Source organism: Carcharhinus amblyrhynchos, chromosome 5 (assembly GCF_965287045.1).
Source record: "Carcharhinus amblyrhynchos chromosome 5, sCarAmb.v2.hapA, whole genome shotgun sequence".
Classification (NCBI taxonomy): Eukaryota; Metazoa; Chordata; class Chondrichthyes; order Carcharhiniformes; family Carcharhinidae; genus Carcharhinus; species Carcharhinus amblyrhynchos.
Window position 1 is genome coordinate 46,388,094 of NC_137328.1, and position 19,763 is coordinate 46,407,856.

At 39.4% G+C, this 19,763-nt stretch overlaps 1 protein-coding gene across 1 annotated transcript in view; it reads left to right on the forward strand.

Annotated features, from left to right (window-relative positions):
* Positions 1-19,763, forward strand: part of slc12a2 (solute carrier family 12 member 2) — a 213,122-nt gene that overhangs the window by 164,416 nt on the left and 28,943 nt on the right. The window contains exons 15-20 of the mRNA XM_080188735.1: positions 2,622-2,721; positions 6,272-6,383; positions 6,776-6,916; positions 8,916-9,022; positions 9,717-9,796; positions 12,683-12,826. Coding sequence (XP_080044861.1) covers positions 2,622-2,721; positions 6,272-6,383; positions 6,776-6,916; positions 8,916-9,022; positions 9,717-9,796; positions 12,683-12,826 — 684 coding nt within the window. The remainder of the gene's footprint in view (positions 1-2,621; positions 2,722-6,271; positions 6,384-6,775; positions 6,917-8,915; positions 9,023-9,716; positions 9,797-12,682; positions 12,827-19,763) is intronic.

The following is a 19,763-nucleotide window of genomic DNA, read 5'->3' on the forward strand; positions in this document are numbered from 1 at the left end:
CAGTTCAGGCTGAAGCAATGATTTCAGAATGGCTTCCTTGTGCTCTAGGCTCCTATTTATATAGCCCAAGATGCTTTTTAACCACTTTCTCAACTTACCCTGCTATATTTATACATGTATCTACCAAATTTCATTGTCCCTGCATTTTGTATTGCTTCTCCTGATTCTTCCTTCCTAAAGGTGTGACTTGACACTTCTTTGTACTAAATTTCATATGTCATGTACCCACCCACTCTACTAGCCTGTTCATATCCTCTTGAAGTCAATTACTATCCTCATAGTTTACAGTACTTCCTAGTGTTATTTCCAATGTTGGAATTGTTCTGTATATACCCAAGGCAGAAATACTCTGGTCAGCAGGATCATCTTGGGGAAGCAGGGGTGGTAGAGGAGCAGAAAATCACACCCCAAGTTTTGATCATTAATATTTATCAAGAAAAGCAGTGGTCCCAAGTACTAAACTTTGGGCAGCCCCACTGTATAACTTCCACCAATCCAAGCAACGTGACTCTCTGTTTTCTGTCACTTATCAAACTTCCATATCCATGCTACCACGATCCCTTTAGTTTTACTTCACAGACTTTAGTTTGCCTTTAACAAATGGGTGCTGGTTTAATTAATTCACAATGTCCAAGCGACTGACTGTTAATTTTGTCCCAGATTATTGTTTCTCAAAATTCTTCCACAACTGAGGTTAAACCGACTGACCTATATATGCCCTTTGAACAAAGATGCAGTATTTGTAATTCTCCTGCTCTCTGGTACCATCGCTAAACCAAGGAGGATTGAGAGATTATGGCCAATACCTCTGAAATTTCCACCCTCACTTGTTTTGGTATCCTTGGGTGCAACTGATTCAGCCCTCCAGTACAGCCAGCTTTTCTAATACTTTCTCTTTATCAAATTGCAGCCCAGTTAGTTAAGTTAGCTCAACTAACTCCACTTTCATTTTGACTTTGGCAGCATCATCTTTGGTGACGTCAGATGCAAAGTATTCATTTAATACCTTGACAATGCTCTCTGCTTCCATGTGTGCATCCTTTTTGTTGGTCTCTCATCCGGGCCCACCCCTCCTGTACCTATCCTTTTACTATTTGTATGTCTTTACTATTTGCACCCCCTTTAATGTTATCTGCCAGTTTGTTCCCATACTCCGCTTCTCTTTCTTTTTCCATTTCCCCTTGCTTCAAATTTTCTATATTCAGACTGGCTCTCGTTTATCTGTTAACAATGAGACATCATTCATGCACACCCATTTTCTGTTTCATCCTACTTTGTTTCTTTTGCCATCTAGGGAGCTCTGGCTTTGATTGACCCACTGTTCCCCCTCACAGAATGCACCTTGATTGTACCCAAATCATTTCCTTTATAAAGGCAGTCCATTGTTCTGCTCCAGTTTTGCATACCAATCTTTTATTCCAAATCTTTCAGCCCAATTTGTTCTCGCCGCATTGAAATCAGCCCACCTCCAAATAATAGTTTTTACTCTTGATTGCTCCTTGTCATTTTCTGTAACTACTGTCCCCTTTACGTTATTCTTAATGATACTTGATCCACTTCATTCCCCAGAACGAGATTCAGCAATGCCTCCTTTGTTATTGTGCTGGAAGCATACTAATCAGGAAGGTTTTCCTGAACCTACTCCAGTAACTCATTTCCCCTTTCCGCCCTTTACACCATTACAATCCCACTTTATATTGGATAATTACAGTCACCGATTATAACTTCTCCATAATTTTTTGCCCCTCTTTGTTATACCTCCTATCTTTCTCACTAGTTGGCCTAATTAATGTACGTATTGATGTAATGGTACCTGTATTGTTTCTTAACTCTAACCAGATTGCTAATGAATTGTCCTGGGCATCTCTGCAGCACTTTAAATGTCTTCTTAATCAATGTTGCCATCCCCTCTCCTTTTGTTCCCTTAACTATCACTCCTGAACATCTTGTATTCGGGAATATTTAATACCCGTCCTGCTGTTTACTGAGTCAAGTCTCCACTATTGCTACAATATAATCTTTTCTACTTGATTTGGTCTGTGCCTGTTCGCCAACCTTTACCACAATTTGTGTTAACATACATGCACTGTAAATGGAATTTGGACCTTATTGCATTCTTGCTCACTGGCCCCCAACTTAATGCCTTAAGATTTTTTGTTTTGCTATAATCTTGCTCTTCCAATCCTGTGTGCTAATACTACATCCTGGTCCTGATCCCACTGCCAGGTTAATTTAAATAGTACTTCTTTCATAAACAGCATCTTTGTAATGATTGACTGAATCCTAATATTACCTAATCATGTTAACTCACATTTAACACAAACTCCCTCTGGAATTTTTACACTTGAAGAACAATAACATTGGTATTTAAGCTGGAATGGTGGATTTACAGACGTAGCAGGAAATCAACAATGCAGAAGCAATTAGACAAAGTGCAATAATGAGCTACTATTCTATAAGGCATACACTAAGTAGATAGGCACTATTTTCTATAATATTTGTTTAGAATCTAATTTACCTGGATGCTTAAAACTACAAATGTAATGAACGCTTAAAATTACAAATGTGATGAATACTTTAGTGTGATGCACGCAAATAACCTCAAAATATTTCTTCTGCAGATGTGAATTGGGGTTCTTCCACACAAGCTTTGACTTACTTGAATGCCTTGCAACATGCCATACGACTGACAGGAGTTGAGGACCATGTGAAAAATTTCAGGTAATTGCAGATCTCTCAAATCTGCAATGCAGTTGTGGAGGCAAAGCTCATCTTTGTAGCTGAAATCCATCTGAAGAAAACTATTCAAAAGTTGATACTGAATTTTTGCAGTTACAATAACATTCATAATAAGTGCTCAAGGATTTTGACTCTGTTCCCCCTGATTGGTTGCAATGTACACATTCCCACATTAATATTGGCACAGTTGTCTATTTGCCAGTTCATAGAGCAATGGAGTAAGTTATATTTCCATACTAGTTTGAGCCTATAATTGTATTGTGTCAGCCTTGCTTGTGATTTTTAATAAATTTACTTGTCTGGATGAACGCAGATCCAACAACACAAGAAATGTGAAACCATCCAAGACAAAGCAGTCCGCATGACTGACACCCCCTCCACCACAATAAACACTCCTTTTATCACTGATGCACAGTGACAGCCGTGTGTACTGTTTATAAGATGCACTGCAGCACCTCACCACGATTACTTTGACAGTATCTTCCAAAGCCATGACCTCTACCATCTGGAAGGGCAAGGCCAGCAGATAAATGGGAACACATCATTCTAACTCAGAAATATATCGCCATTTCTTAACTGTGCGTGCTGGGACAGAACCCTGGAAGTCCCTAACAGCACTGTGGGTGTTCTTATGGCGTACACACGTGTGGATTGCAGCAGTTCAAGAAGACCTTCTAAAGAGCAATTGGAGATGGGCAATAAATGCTGGCATAATCAGAGACAAGATGTAGAGATGCCAGCATTGGACTGAGGTAAACACGGTGAGAAGTTTCACAACACCTGGTGTTGTGAGACTTCTTACTGTAATCAGAGACACCCAGGTTCCAGGAATGGATATTGTTTTAAAAATCATTCCTGGGATTTGGGGATCACTACCAAGGACAGTATTAATTTCATATACTGAATTGTCTTTGAAATAGTGGTAGTAAGCCGCCGCTGCCTTGAACTGCTGCAGTTTGTGTGTTAGATGCATTCCTACAATATTGTTAGATGTGAAATCCAATGATTTTGACCCAGGATCGGTGATGTAATTCCAAGTCAGGATGGGAGTGGCTTGGAAGGAAGCTTGCAGATGGCACGTTTCCATGAAATTGCTGCCCTTGTCCTTCCAGGTGGTAGAAATCATGGGTTTGGAAGATGGTGTTGAAGGAGTTATGGTGAATTGCTAAAGCGGTAAGCACCAGAACCACTGTGATAGACAGATCAGGGAATGAATATTTAAGGTAGTCAATCGAGCAGCCTGCCTTGTCCAAGATGGGCGTTGAGCTTCATGCAACAAAAACAGACAATGCTGGAACATTGGTCTCACAGCACTGATGCTGAGGTGTTCCAACATTTTCTGTTTTTGTTTCAAATTCCAGCATCCGCAGCATTTTGCTTTGAGCTTCATGCATGTTGTTGAGCCACACTCCTCCATGCAAGGGGAGAGTATTCATTACAGTTCTGACTTGTGCTTGAGATGGTGGAAAGGCTTTTGGAGTCAGGAAATGAGTCACTTGCTGCAGTGTATCTGACCTCTGCTAAAATTGTCTCAGTATTTATAAGGCTGTTCCAGTTCTGGCCAGTTTTCTGTCGGTGGTAACCCCCTGGATGTTTATAGTGGGGTAATCAGGGATAATAATGCCATTGAATGTCATGGAGAGATGGTTGGATTATTTCTTGTTGAAGTTGTTCAGTGCCTAGCACTTGTGTGGCATGAATGTTACTTGCCACTTAACAGACCAAGTCTGGATTTTGTCCAGGTCTTGCTACGTGTAAATATGGATTGCTTCAATAGCTGGGTGGTTGTGAATGGAACTGAAGACTGCAATCAGCAGATAATGTCCTCATTTCTGACTTAAGTTGGAAGAAAGGTGATCAATGAAGCACTATCCTGAAGAACTTCAGTAATGTCCTGGGATTTAGATGATTGATCTCTCATCAACCACAACCATCTTTCTTTGTGCTAGGTAAGACTCCAGCCTGTGGAGAGTTTACCCCCAGTCCGTTTGACTTCGATTTTACTTGGCTCTTCGATGCCACACCCATCAATTACTGCCATGATGTCAAAGGCAGTCACTCTGACCTCGCCTCTGGAATTTTGCTCTTTTGTTGCTGTTTGAACCAAGGCTGCATTGCACACACGCACACAGACACAGGAGCGTACACACAATTTGTGAACCACCCCCTGCCAACAATCCACAAAGATTAAAGCCCACTGAGTCCTTCCCACTCTTTGTTAAATGTAGTTCAAAAGTTGAGCTCCTTGCTCCTTTCTGACTGCTCACACCTAACACTCTGATTTTATTATGTAGGGGTGGTGGGGGGAGGGGGGTGGTCATTACTGATGCAAGTGAAAATGATTGGGCCGACAACTACAACCGTTTGTGCTAGGCATGACTCAACAAGTGCAGAGTTTTCCCCTGATTCCCATTGACTTCAATTTTGCGAGGGCTCTTTGGTGCTACACTTGGTCAAATGCTGCTTTGATGTCAAGGGCAGTCCCTATTACCTCATCTCTGGCATGCAGCTGTTATGTTGGTGTTTGGGCCAAGGTTGTAATGGGATCAGAAGCTGAGCAGTCCCGGGAGAACTTACAATGAGCTTCAGTGAAGTTATTACTGGGTAAATGTCCCTTGATAGTACTGTCAGCAGCACCTGTTATCACTTGCTGATGATCAAGAGTAAACTTATGGGGCAGTAGTTGGTGGGATTTGATGTCCTGCTTTTTTTGGCATGCTGTATCTTTTAGTTTATTTATTAATGTCACAAGTAGGTTTGCATTAACACTGCATTGAAGTTACGGTGACAATACAAGCTTTCTGGAAATACTCAAAAGCTGGACAACATCTGTGGAGAGAAACAGGAGTTATTTTTGGCTGGGGGGATTTTCCACACTTCAGGGGACAGAGAAGCCAGCGGGAGACCTAAAACTGCTTTTATGCCAGCAGGATGTCTCTGCAACACCACCAATCTTGCCAGAACCTAAATTAAGCCCACCCCACCAGTGTAATGTTGGACCCATCCCTTTTTTTGACAAATTGAAAGATATATGACAGGCAAAGTCGGTAGTGCAACCAGCAAGCTACATTCTGCTTTTCCCACCTGCATTGACACTTGGCCAGAAAAATGGCAAAATTCTACCCAATATTTCTAGTTGATGTTGCAAGATCCCTTATGTAACTATAATCAGACAAAAATTGACACTGTCCACATGAGGGATATTAGGACAGATTACCAGAAGGGTGGTCAAAAAGCTAAGTTTTCAGATCTTTTACTAAAAGAGGAGGGGTGTGGAAGTTTAACTAGGGATATCTAGCACCTGGGGGCTAATCAATCAATGGTGAAGCATTGAACTCGGAAGTGCAGGAGGTCAGAGTTGGAGGAATGCAGAGATATTGGAGAACTGAGTAGGGATAGAAGAAATCTCCAATGCAGGCCCATAAAGTGATTTAAATCCAGTGCATGTATCAATGTGACACAAAGTTCAATGTAAATATTATACCTCTGTCTTGATTTTATTCTGAACTGCTACTATATCATTTTTGTGTAGGCCCCAATGCCTGTTGATGACAGGTGCTCCTACATCCCGTCCAGCTTTGCTCCATCTAGTTCATGCCTTTACCAAAAATGTTGGACTGGTGGTCTGTGGACATGTTCATACGGTGAGTTCAGTAGATAAACTGATTTTCAATTAAAATGACTGGTAACATTGCAATAGTTTTCCATTGGTGGACTGCCAACATATGATTGACAAGGTATGCACAAAGTGGATGAATCCTTAATGGAACAGCAGAATTGATTCTCTCACCTCTTGGCTATCTGGTTTAAATCCAGTTTCCACTGATAGGATAAAAGTTCTCTATTTTTAGATCTGTTGAGATTTTGTATTTGTGGATAGTGCAAAATATGTTTATTCTACTGTAGTTTATACCAATTTGCCAATTTCCTTCAGTGGCCAAAGGCTTCAGCATGGGAGAGGAAATATTGGTAAATGTTAAGCAGTAGAAGATGATCTTTTACTTGTACTCAGCTGCGAAAGTTTCATTCCCTTTAGGGACCTCGTAGACAAGCCTTGAAGGAAATTTCTACTGATCAAGCCAAGTATCAACGGTGGTTAATCAAAAACAAAATGAAAGCCTTCTACGCGCCTGTATATGCAGAAGATCTGCGTGAGGGAACACAGTTCTTGCTTCAGGTAAGATTTTTGCATGTAAACAGCTTGGTTTTACAATCCGACTTGCCCTTTACGGTTACTCAGCTTTATAGTATATATTTCTGGTGGAGGGGAAGGGGTGGGGAGAAAAATTTGAAACTGCATAGGTTTTTTCTCACCTGTATTGACTCCGGTATTGGGTTAGAAATTGGATCAGTCACTAATCTTTCAATATTTATGAAAAATTCCATTTATCAACAATTCAAGTTTGAAGATGAACGAAAAGCTAACCACATCCCACAACCAGCAATCATCATGTTTCCTGCAAGAGCAATTGTTGTGCACGTGCACTTGTATGTGTGTGTGATCTTCCATAATGTAATTCTTTCGACATAGCAAATCTATGTGCAATTGTTCTTTAACCTGTACCTATGGTTGCTTCACTCACACAACCTCAAAGTTAGTTTGTGTTATGGAAGGCTGTAGAACTTCCTTGGCTTCAGTAATGTAGCTTTCTGGTTAAGTATGCCAATACACTAAATGCTTTTACTCAATATCTTCTTCTTTAAAAGTGTGATTGTTTTCAAAGTAAGGCTGGTCCCAATTAAGAGGGGACAAACTTGCTTTCATACTTAGTTCCTTTTACAACTCGTGATATTCCAGAAAACTTCACAACCAGTTGAGTTTTTTGCAGGGTCATTACTATCTTAAAAAGAGAGGTGGTAATAGTGGCAGAATAATTTCACCTAGCAAGAGGCTGTTTGAGTTAGAGGTACAGTTTTCCTCCTCAGGATAAGCTAAGTTAGTGTAATTTCTGGAATTTTCACCCCTGACACTTCTCACCTCAACCAAAACAAGTTGCTAAATTAGCCTGTTTGTGGGCATTCTTCAGAAGAACATCATACCTGAGGTTTAAACAAAACCATTGCACCTGTTCACTACATTAACAGAAAATCAATGTAATAGGACAGGCAATGAGTTTCAAATTCTCATCTATCTTCCCGCCGTGTAGCCATTTTCTAACACTCTTCATCTCCTCTGAGAAGGCTATGTCGGGAGGGGAAGTGGAAGAAAAGGGAGAATAAGAAATTGGAAGCAGTTCTACCAATCTGCTCTTGTGTGGTTCTTGCTAACTGGTCAAAGAACAGAACCAGCAGAGAACCTATTACCTACCCCCTCAATAAAATATTGTACGTTACCTCAACGAAACAAAATAGCTACGTAAAATGTAGCATGCCAGAAATTTAAAAACTATGTTTTCAAAGCTTATTTATGTGTTTGGTGCAAAAATCTTAAAAATTGTGACTGGATGATGTTGATTAGTGTATTGAAATATTTAGGGTAGCATTTTGACAAATTAAGATTGAGTATACGGCACAAACAAAAGTAGCAGTGGCATTCTGTGATTAGTTCCTTGTTAGAAATCACAATGTGAATACTGAATATTTTCCCTCACTTTTTGTCTCTTTTCTTTTATCTCTCTTCTTCCACTCCCTTTCTCTCTCTCTCCCTCCCCCTCTCTCCCTCTCTCTCTCTCTCTCTCTCTTTCCCCCCCCCTCCCTCCCTCCCTCTCTCCCTCTTGTAAAATTTCATGAACTGTCTTTAAACATACTTCCCTAATTTAGATGTTAGGAGCCAGCTCAAGACATTAAAGTCATTAAATCACTTTTCTATAGTCTGGTAGCAGGCTCGTAAACCAAGTGAAATTGGATTTACAAGTCCATCACTGGGTAATGGGAAGTTGACTTAACATATGCTGGAAGGTGCTGTACAGTATTCTTGGCACCTGGAATCAGACTGAAAATAATATGGAAGCAACTACATTTAGAAGTATAGTCAGAAGGCTCATTGCTAACCTTGAATATTCATGGTGTAGTGTGACATCTTTTCTATTTCTCCCACCAGCTGCCTTGCGACCTGTGAATTAGACTGCCAAATAGTGCCACATCAAGGGCTGTATTGTATTGCAGTCTGTACCCACGTCGGGCACATGTCTGATAGAGAAGTGACTTCTAAAATTCTGCCTCTGATCTATTTCCAGGCTGTAGGACTTGGTCGAATGCGTCCCAACACACTTGTTTTTGGCTTTAAAAAAGACTGGCACCAAGCCCTTATGAAGGATGTGGAAAATTACATCAATACTATTCAGTGAGTTAATCTTACTAATTAGCATTCCATAGAGTAAAGCACCACTTTCAAAACAACAGCAAGTTTTTCTTCCCTTGATTCTTTTGGAGGTGGTTGGAATCAAGTTAATAAGATTGCTTTGCATTGAGTGAAAAGCAGACCTTTATATTTCTTTAGTATTGACATAATCAGAACTGTGGCATGATCATTTAACCTCCTGAAGAGTTTAAATAACAGTATAGCTTTTATATCCTGAAGTCTGCGGTAGTGAAATAAATAAGGAATAAGAATATCAATGCTAGTTTTGAAGATTTCCAAGTATGAGAAAATTCAACTCGATTTTTACCAGTTATCTTAAGTGATCAAATTCTTTCTTTGACCCATGACAATAATGCATTTTGGATATATTGGTGGTAAACTTCCTGGTAATATTTCTTTTTGCATAAAGTTATAGGCTAGAATGTTACCATCCCACCCACCGCGGGAATCAGAGCAGGTGAAGAGCGGACCATGGAAAGGTCCATTGTCTTTGGGTGGAATTTTATGGTTTCGGGACGAGTGAGGCCATAAAATTCCATCCATAATGTCTTTGCAGTAGAAATGTTGGTCTGCACATGGCCAGTCTTTGTGAAATATTATGTCCGTTCTGGTAATAGAATGTTATTTCATTTTCCTGGTTCATGAACTGTTCGTTGATTTCATGTTTTCTTTGCAGTGATGCATTTGACTATCAGTATGGAGTAGTTGTCATTAGACTAAAGGAAGGCTTTAATATTTCTCACCTACAAGCACAAGGTGAGTTTTTTGACCTGCAACTCTCCATGGTATTATAGAGAACCCGCATAGTATTGAAAATGCAGCTTTCTTTTTCCCTCCCAGACTGATCATGGTTTGCACTGGTGCTGATATTGGAAACTGTTGATGCAGGGAATCACCTTACATTGGAAGAGAGCTTTGAGGAGGTGTCACACTTGGACAATCTTTTATTAAATCTTACCTCGTGATCAGCTGTAGACTTCATCCTGATCTTGTCCTGTACTTCCATCATCCAGAAGGGAGACACTAATTCTACTGCTTGAATAGGAGAGAGAAATGACAAGTGCCCATTTGTTCAATTAATTCTTTCATTCACTTGTGCTCTCGCTCAGGATGTAGCATCAGCAGACAATAAGTCAAGGGTCCTTGACTTATTGTCTGCTGATGTTACATCCTGAGCTGTTTTCCTAGCAGTTTTTGTCAGTATTGGTTTGTTGTTGCTTTCCACTGTCAGGTCAAAACAAGGACGCAACTCCTAAGTCTGTCTGAGCTGGAATGGGAATTGAACCCATGCTGTCAGCATTATTCTGAATCACACACTAGCCATCTTGCCAACTAACTAACTGGTTCCTCATTTATTCAATAAGGGATGCAAATCTTTGTTTCCTTACTGAGACAGCCTGTTAGAGTCACCTGGAACAGTCTTGCATTAGAAACCAGGTTGAGAATGCATGACGGTGCACTGTGTAACATTCTAGTGAAAGGATTTCCATAGTAAGACTAAAATAAGCTTGTGCTCATATCCAGAGGTGAAAGGGTAGTGTTTAAAAACTATCCTGTTTGCAATTGGTTTGTTCTGGTTACTAAGTAATATTACATTTGATGCATTTAGAATCATAGAAGAAACCCTACAGTGCAGAAGGAGACCATTCAGCCCATTGAATCTGCACCAACAACAATCCCACCCAGGCCCCATCGTTGTAATCCCAGATATTTACCCCACTAATCCCCTAACCTACAGATTTAATATCATAACATCCAGGAAAAGCCAGCTTGCCTCAGTCTCGTTATCACATACAACTACTAGCCATGTTAAGAATATAGAAATATGAGGAGGAAGAGGCCTTTTGGTCCATTGTCTGCTCTGCCTTTCAGTAACATCATGGCTAATCTTCCACTCAGCTACACGTTCCCATGTTATCCATATATCTATGATTCCCTTAGTTTCCAAAAGGCTATCTATTTCTGAATTGAATATATCCAGCATCAAAGCTATGGAATCCTAATGGACTAAACAGCTTCCCATGTATTTGCATCTTTTGCGGGGGGGGGGGGCATTATGTTACAATTCTAAGATTGTTTTGGGCTGTGCTTTCCATTTGAGGTAAAACAAAGGAGATCTTGTGCCTTGTTCTGAAGAAGAAGCCTGGGTTGTTTGATTGAATATTAAAGGGAGCCCTGACTGATTTACTGGGAAGAAGATACATGGTGTTTACAGCTGGTGACATTGACAGCAGCCTGTGTGATAAGTGAATGGACTGACTATCTCCAATGCCTCAAAAAGGTGTTGCGTATAGACGGTTGTGATTCAAGTTATCCATTTGCTTGCTAAGATACAAGAGAGCTGGGGTCTCAAGGATAGCTGATAAGTAATTCTAGCTGGATGCATGGCCCGTGTGATTCATGCTGCCGTGGAGATGGGATTTGAGAGGGGATTGGTCTAAGATATATCTAAAAACCCACTGACAGTTAGTCTGCCAAAGTCTGTGAGGGGGAGAGCAGCTTTAGGCAACGTCACTAGTTCAATACACAAGAATGTGAGTGGACGCTTGTACTCTAATTGAATAACACGAATTAATGGGCAATTAAAATGAGGCTGAAAAAAATTATCTAATTTGCGCAACAGGAAGAATCTCAAGGGACCAAACCTCACTGTGCAAACATTTCTGAGATTAAAAGCTCCAGGGTGAGAAAGGAAAAGATGAAAGGTAAACCCTCGGGAGCTAAGAATAACTTTGGGCTGGTTCTGGGAGAATGTTTAGTAAAAGGATAGTGTAAAGCATATCTGTAAAGTACATTTTTGATTATGCTAAAAGTAAAAGGGGAATGCTCTGTGTTGTGATTTAAAGTGTAGGTAGCCTACAAAGATGGAGTTTGGTCAATTGTGTTTTTAGTCTTTTTGTTACACTAAAAGTTTTTATAGAGATTGTTACAATGAGAGTGGCACCTGCATGGCTAGGCAGATGAAAAAGAATTGAGACCTTTTCAAAATAAGCTTCATGCTTCTTCATTGTAGTTGATATTTGTGAACAACAGGTACTGATGGTGGCAGGGTGACCAGTCCCTTATGGAATGTGGGAATTTAGTGCTGTATATTAGTAACTACCAGCATCAGATTCGTCATTTAGATAGTGTATTTTCTCAGACATTTGAAAGAGTATCATGTTACCAATTGACCCTAGCCAAATGTACAGATGATATTTCTCCTTGGAATTCTTAACCCTCTGTGTTTGATACTGTTCAGCAGACCGTCGTCTTCCATCATCTCTTAATTGTTTACCTTTGGAATTGACCTAGGTTTTCTGCTACAGGTATATCAGATTGGCAACACAATAATGTGGCAAATGCCTCTGACTTAGTGGTCAGCTGTCTCTTTTCTTGACCTTATGACGGCTTGCAGTTCCATTTACTTGGCTTGGGATTGTTTAATATGTCTGCCCATATATGAGCGGGTTTATTCAAATAAATCAAGATTTTGCTACTTTTCTCTCTGTCCTTGTTCACTCTCTCACTTACTCGCTTCCTGATTGCATATTCTAGCCTACTTTGTGTGAAGGCAATAATGGTTTCACGTTTAATTGTGGTATTAAATTGAGCATCATATCTTTTTGACGTGGTCAATGTCTATTCTATTCCTATGTACAGAAGAACTGTGCACTTCTCAGGAGAAATCTGCTCATCCTAAGGATATAGTAGTAAATCTGGAGCACTCAGATGCAGACTCTTCCAAGCCATCTTCTAAATCAGTGAGTGAAACCAACAGCCCAGCAGTGTCACAAGACCAAAAAGGTAAGAATTCACAGATTTGATGAGATGAAAATGTAGTGATGTGTATTTACACATCATATGTGTTTATTTAAAATTTAAATTACAAGTTTAATAGTTTAGCAATAAAGCTAATTTTTTCCCTTTTATGATTAGCCTACATGTACCTATTTCAAAGCCCCGAACTATGTGAATACAAAAGGCAAATAAAATTTCAAATGTAGTGCAGATCTGTTGGTATCTTGGAGAGTGAGAGACTGATTTTGCAACATTTTTGCATACAGCCCCTTCACCGAGATTAGAAAAAAGTAGCTGGGCCCTTTTAATCAGACTGACAAAAGCAAAGACTAGTCTCATATTTTGTTTTGATTACTCCCAAGTGAACTTGCTAATCTTCGTTTTCTTTTCAAATGTTAGTTTTGACCTGTAATATTTCCAACATTTTTGGACTTTCCTAATATCTGCAACTGTTCAGACAACCTGCTTTGTTGGGAAGAAAATAGCCCATTATTTGAACAGATAATGTGGTGTAGTGCGATAATTTGCTTTATAATAATTTGGTACCTTGTATAGCCCCAATAATTCAGAATGTCACTAATATGAAAAAGCAAACTTCTTTTAACAATAGTCCACACATTTTGAGCTGTCTTAAAATGTTGCTAATTTGGCCAATTAATCAGGGATTTGTCTTTGAAATTGACCATATTCCAGTATCTTAAAACTTTACAATGCACACAAAAAAAACAAATTTACACCTATTTGATAGAGTTTGCCCTCTCTGTAAGAAAGACTTAAAAGAATGGACACTGTGGCAGAAAGGACCAAAGAGAAGATTCTGCTGCCTTTAGCTTTGGTGCAAGCCAAGAATTAATTGCCCTTTGCAGAGGTGTAAGTAACTGATTGAAGAAATGTGGTTACAGCAAAAATTGGCTTTCAATTTGCATGGTTGCACAGTGACTTCAATTGTGATTGCGTGGCTTTTTTTTAGCAATTCGGGTCTTTTTGGGATAAAAGTACTTGAGTCATTCTTTGCACCAACAGCCAATACATTAGTATTGTCAGGACATCACCTGTATTCAGGAGCCCACTGGAAAATCTTTGGCGGAAATATTTCACTCAGTGAAATGCAGATTATATCCAGCTGCACAAAGTTACCACATGAGGAGTAAATTACATTCTGTTGCTAGTGAGCAGATACTTATTGGGACAAGTACAAAGTTTTCCTGACTTTTTGATAAAATTAATGATGGAAAGATTTTCATGCAATAGATTTTGGAACAATTCAATGGCTTATAGCCACTGTAAAGATTTCTATTCTTTCATCATGTACTATATAACATTTTTTAAAAATAAGTAACTGCTGAATTCCTTTATTCTACAACCATCTCATGAGTGTTGTTTCAGTAGGAGAGCTAACAGCAACGCTGGATTTGTGGATCTTGCTTGTAGGAACAACCAATGTACCTCTCTGCATGCCCATTTTGAGTTCATATATTTTGTTGTTGAAGCAGCAATTTGAATACATTGGTCACCTCTGATATCTTGTAGTATAAGCCTCTGGGTAGTTTTAACTTTTATTGCTGGGGGAAAAGGCATTCCCAAATGAAAAAAACATGGCAGAGTGTAAAACCTCTGTCAATTCACTGCTCCACCTGGCAACAAAAGTTAAAATTGCTTCCACTGAGTTGTTGCAGATTCTGTGGTTAATACATGCCATACAACCTGGCTAATCAGAGGCGTATTAACTTCAAGATCCATTCCCTGGCTGTGGACAAGAGGAGATCCAAAGGCCTGTGCTGGGGGTGACATGATTGCACTGCTGAGGTTTGTGACAATTTCACTGCCCATCACTTCAGTTTCAGATTTGTTTTATCAATGATCTCAATTCACTTGCTATAATTTGATCACATCATCGATTAGTGAATACCATTAAATGTAATCATATGGCAAATTCTGCACAGAATTTAGTGGAGTGAGAAAGAATATATAAAATACCTCACTCAAATATTATGGATCAAAATTTTGTTATCTAATCATTTATCAAAATACGAAACAAATGAACAAAATCAAGTGGACAAATTAATGTGAAAATTGTCCCTACTTGTATATATTTTGGCATACTCAACACAATACTCTTTTAACCTGTTGAGTACTAGCTGGCTTTTGCTTGTGATACTTACGGATCGTTTGTGTAGCAACAGAGGAGGAAGGAGTTTCAACTCTGATGTGCACTGGGATATATAGTCCTTTTCTTCAGGGAGTGGGAATAATGGTTATGGAATAGTTTTAATGAGGTGTTATCCAAATTAATTAACGATGAGTCCATTGTAACTAAGCTGTGAACATTAGTACTCGAGACACAAGGACAAAAATATTGTGCTCAGAAAATGCAGCATGCATCTGAAGAATTGTGATTAGATGTGTGTAATCTTCAGCATGAGACTAAAATCCAAGGCAAATTATGGATGTTTTCCTTTTAAAATTCCTCTTTGCTGCCTTATGCTATTGTTTAAAAAAAGTCCAAGAGACTACGTTGTGTTTATATTGCCTAAAATTTCACCTTTTTTATAAGACATAGACATGAATTTTTAGCTTCTGAGGCAGTTGCGCATAGTTGGGAAATCTCCCAACTTCCTGTTCCTGCTTTGAGGAAAATCCACCCCTAATTGCAGGCTCTTCCTTCCTGGTCTGCAGGTGTAATGCAGTCCAACCCACCAACTTCAGATGCAGATCAAAAGTGGCCTTGGGCTGCTGAATGGAATGGCAGAGTGGTTAAAAGACCCAAAAACAGAAGATGCAGGAAAATCTCAGCAGATCTGACAGCATCTGTGGAGAGAGAACAGAGCTCTTAAATTTCAAGTCTGGATGCAGACTTGAACCTCAACCCTGCATACAAATTAGTTCAGGTCTCCATCTCGGCTAGGAACTAGTCCGTCTGAAGGCTTGTAGGAGTCTGCACTTGCTGCATAAACTGGCAACTTTGTTCCTAATACCTACTACCCTCTAGGATGGCAGTGAGAGAACGGGTAACTTATACACATGAGACCTGACAATCCCACTTTATTAACACTTCTTATACTTTTATCCTCTTAAATCTGCATATTTCTAAAGTGATTAGATTTTTGTACTCAAAAATGTTAAACTATAACTTTGCCCATTTCAAAGAGATCCCTCATTATCCTTCATGCTCTTCGAATCTCATCATGTCTGTGAGAACTGACTTCTCCTCCTTCAGTCCTATTCCCAATACACTTCCAATGATGCAACTTGCTGATTTCCATGTTTATTTACTTCTCAAACTAAGTAGTGTTCTCTTCATCTTCAAATGGGATGTTATCATCCCTCATGCCCTCTGTCCTTGCAAACTATTGCCTTATCTCCTTTCTTCAAGTCATTGAACATATTGCCTTCTGGTTCCATGCCCATATTTCCTGCAACTCCATGTTTGAATCCCTCCAAATACTAAAATGATGCAAAGTCGTGAATGACATCCTACATCAAAAGTGACAAAGGTAAGCTTCCCTCCTTACCTTTGTCCTGCAGACAGACTTGAAAAGACAAGTCTCCCTCCTTATCTTTCCTGGTCTGTTTGCAGATTTTGATGCAATTGACCACACCGTTCCCCTCGATTCCCTTGCCACTAGCTGGATGGGACTGCACCCACTTGGTCCTATTCTTATCTAGCCAATGAATCACTTGCAATACTTGCCTTTGCACTCCCTTACTATTGACTCTACTGTTCCCCAAGAATTTGTCCTTGGCCACCTCCTATTTCTTATCTATATATTGTCCCTTGGTCTGAGAACGCAGTGCCAGTTTCCTCATCTATATTGATATCTCTACCTCACCATCATTTCACCAACTTTCTCCAAGATATCAGACTGCTTATCTGGACGAGCAGAATTTTCCTCATTTAAATATTGCTGGACTGAAGCCAATGTCTTTGATCCCAAATACAAACTCTGTAGTCCAGTCACCAGCTCCATCTCTGGGCTTTGCAACAAACTGATGTTGCACCAGATATTGGAGAACAATCTAGTTACCTATTGCTACAGGCATCTATAAAGTGCCTTTAACATAATAAAACATCCCAGTGTGCATCACAGCAGTTAAAGAAACATTTCACACACTGAACGTGTTCTCCAATACCTGCAAGTTCAACCCTTTAAGATGCTAGGGAGTGTTGACTTTCTGACAGAAATTGCTGTGGTGCACTTGAAGATATTGCCTTTTGTTGTTCAATCCATATGTTATCCATGATTGGATTCTAGTCACTGTTACTTGACATAGCCCAACCCCTTAATAGTGGGGATTAGTAGGAATCTGACTAGAAATCAGCAATTCCATAAGCTACTTAAGTTTTCTATATTATCTAACCATAACATTCCATAATTTTGAAATTGAATAGAAACATTCTGTGTATTCCATTGCAGTTCAAGCGCAAGTCACAAAGACTTCTCTACTCAGTCATGTGTATCGTGGCTACAACAAGTTTATAAACAATGTTTCTTCAGTTCACCTCCCTGCACCAGTACTGATTCATTCTTCATCCTCCATGGCCAGATAAGTGCTGACATGTTGGGAGCCAGCGGTCCTGATAAAATTTATGCTTTGCTGCAGTGTGTGCTCCCACTCCCAATTGTCAAGAGCTCTCTAGTGGAAAGAAGAAAATATGAATGCATCACACAACGATTATAACCAAGTCAACAACCTATTTATTGATTAATACTGTCTTATGTAACAAATAATGTCTCATTTTATGTTCATCACATCAAATGTTGATATGTACTTTTTAAAATTATCTCATAGATGAGGGTCTCATTGGCTAGACCAGCAAGGTGGGGGTGAGCTGCCACCTTGAACCATTGTAACCCACGTGTAGGTACACCTACAGTGCTGCTACAGACTGTTTCAAGGATTTTGACCTGGGAAAAATGGAGGAATGGTAGTATTGTACCTGTGTAATCTATTTTTACTGGAACAAACTAACCTAATCCCACTACTCTGCTCTTTTCCCATTTCCCTTTATAATTTGAGTCTTGGAGGTCTACAGTATGGAAACAGACCGTTCGGCTCAATTTGTTCACGCTGCCCAGTTTTTACCATTAAGCTAGTCCCAATTGTCCATGTTTAGCCCATATCCCTCTATACCAATCTTGACGATGTAATTGCCTGCTTTAAACATTCAGTTTTATTGTAAAAGATGCCTCATCCCTCTGTGGCAAAGCATTCTTTCTTAAGTAGTAAGACTCCACATAAAAAAGCTCTCCTCTCCTTTAGTATTTTAAATTAACTTGTCACTGGTTTCTCCCGTCAGAGGCAGTAGCCCATCCCATTTGTCCTATTAAAATTCCTCATCTTTTTAAGAAAGCTTTATTGAATCATTTCTTAGTCATTAGTGGAAATATTCCAAACTTCACCTATTTTTCCTTAGGAACATCGAAATGGGAGGAAGCCATTTAACTCTTTAAGCCTGCTTGGTCATTCACTGAGATGTCCAGCAGATTCGTGACTTAGCTCCATATGCCGCCACCTTTGCTATCTTGTAACATCTTTAATTGACAAAAATCAATCAATCTCAATTTAAATTAGCAACTGATGTTAAGGTCCAGCATTGTTTGCAGAGGAGTGTATGTAAAATTATTTCCTTACTTCTGAAAAGTTTGACTACAATTGTTAGACTGTGCCTCCCCCATCCCCCACAGTCTGAGTTGGCCAACCAACTGAAATATTTCTCTTATCAGTGCCCCATGAAATTTTGATTAAATCACCTTGAATCTTCCCAGGGCTACAATATTTCCTCTTAATTCAACCTTTGGTGTCCAGGTGAATCTATGCTGCACCCCCTCCAAAGACCAATACATCCTTCCTAAGGATACTGTTCACGATGTTCCAGTGTGGTCTTACAAAAGTTTGTGTGACTGAAGTTATCACTTCATTCTAGTCTTTTAGATGTGAAGACCAAAATTCCATTTGCCTTTTTGATTCTGATGTACTTGTTTGTGACGTTTCCTAATGATCTGTGTATATGGAGGGACACCCGAGTCTTTTTGGTCTCCACATTTTCCGTTTATCCTTTTTAGATCCAAAGTGGACGATCTCTCACTTTTCTGGAGTGAAATCATTTGCCATAGCTTTGTCCGTTCATTTAATCAATATCTACTTGTAATTTTACATTTCCAAACACACACATGTCTAAATAGAAACTTGCGAGCAATATCAAAATCAACAATGAGTCCTGGGGATTTATCACTCTTCCATTCACTGGGATCTGAGTATTTTGCGTTCTTTACGCTCGCTCTTTTAGTTTTATGTTGTCCTTTAGCTCTTCTTCATTGTCATTGCTTGTTTCTGCCAAGTCCAACTTTTGCCCTGTAAGGATGTAAGCTGGTCCTACTATCTCAAATCCTAATTTAAATACGGCCTATGACTGATTTTTCTGTCATTTTACTCATTAACGGATTTGCTCCATTTACTTTGGATTAGGCTCTGTCTCTTGTCACATTGAACTTGACCTTAGTGGAATCTTAGAAGTTTCATGTCTTTCCATTTGAAACATTATGCTGAACTCAATGGTATTATGATCACTATCAGCTAGATTTCATTTTCCTTCCTGGTGAATCTATACTATAAGCTGTCTGAAGCTTTAATGCCCCTTCTTTAATGAGGTATCCAAATCAGTCACAAGCATTCAGCTATGATATAAATATTCCGTTGTACTAATTTGATACGACTTTTCTTCTCTCTCTTGTGGTTTAACAGATCGCTGCAAGTATGTGAGGTACTGTTTAAACATGAATGTAACTCAGCTGCCTAGCAGACGTAACTTAGAATAATCCCACCCTCATTTCCCTTGAGGAGCTGATTTTTGTCTTGGTTTTCTTGAAACCTAATATAGTTGAAAGTAGCTGCCCTCTAATGATTAGCTCCATAATTTTGGCTCAGTAAGTAGTAAATGTTG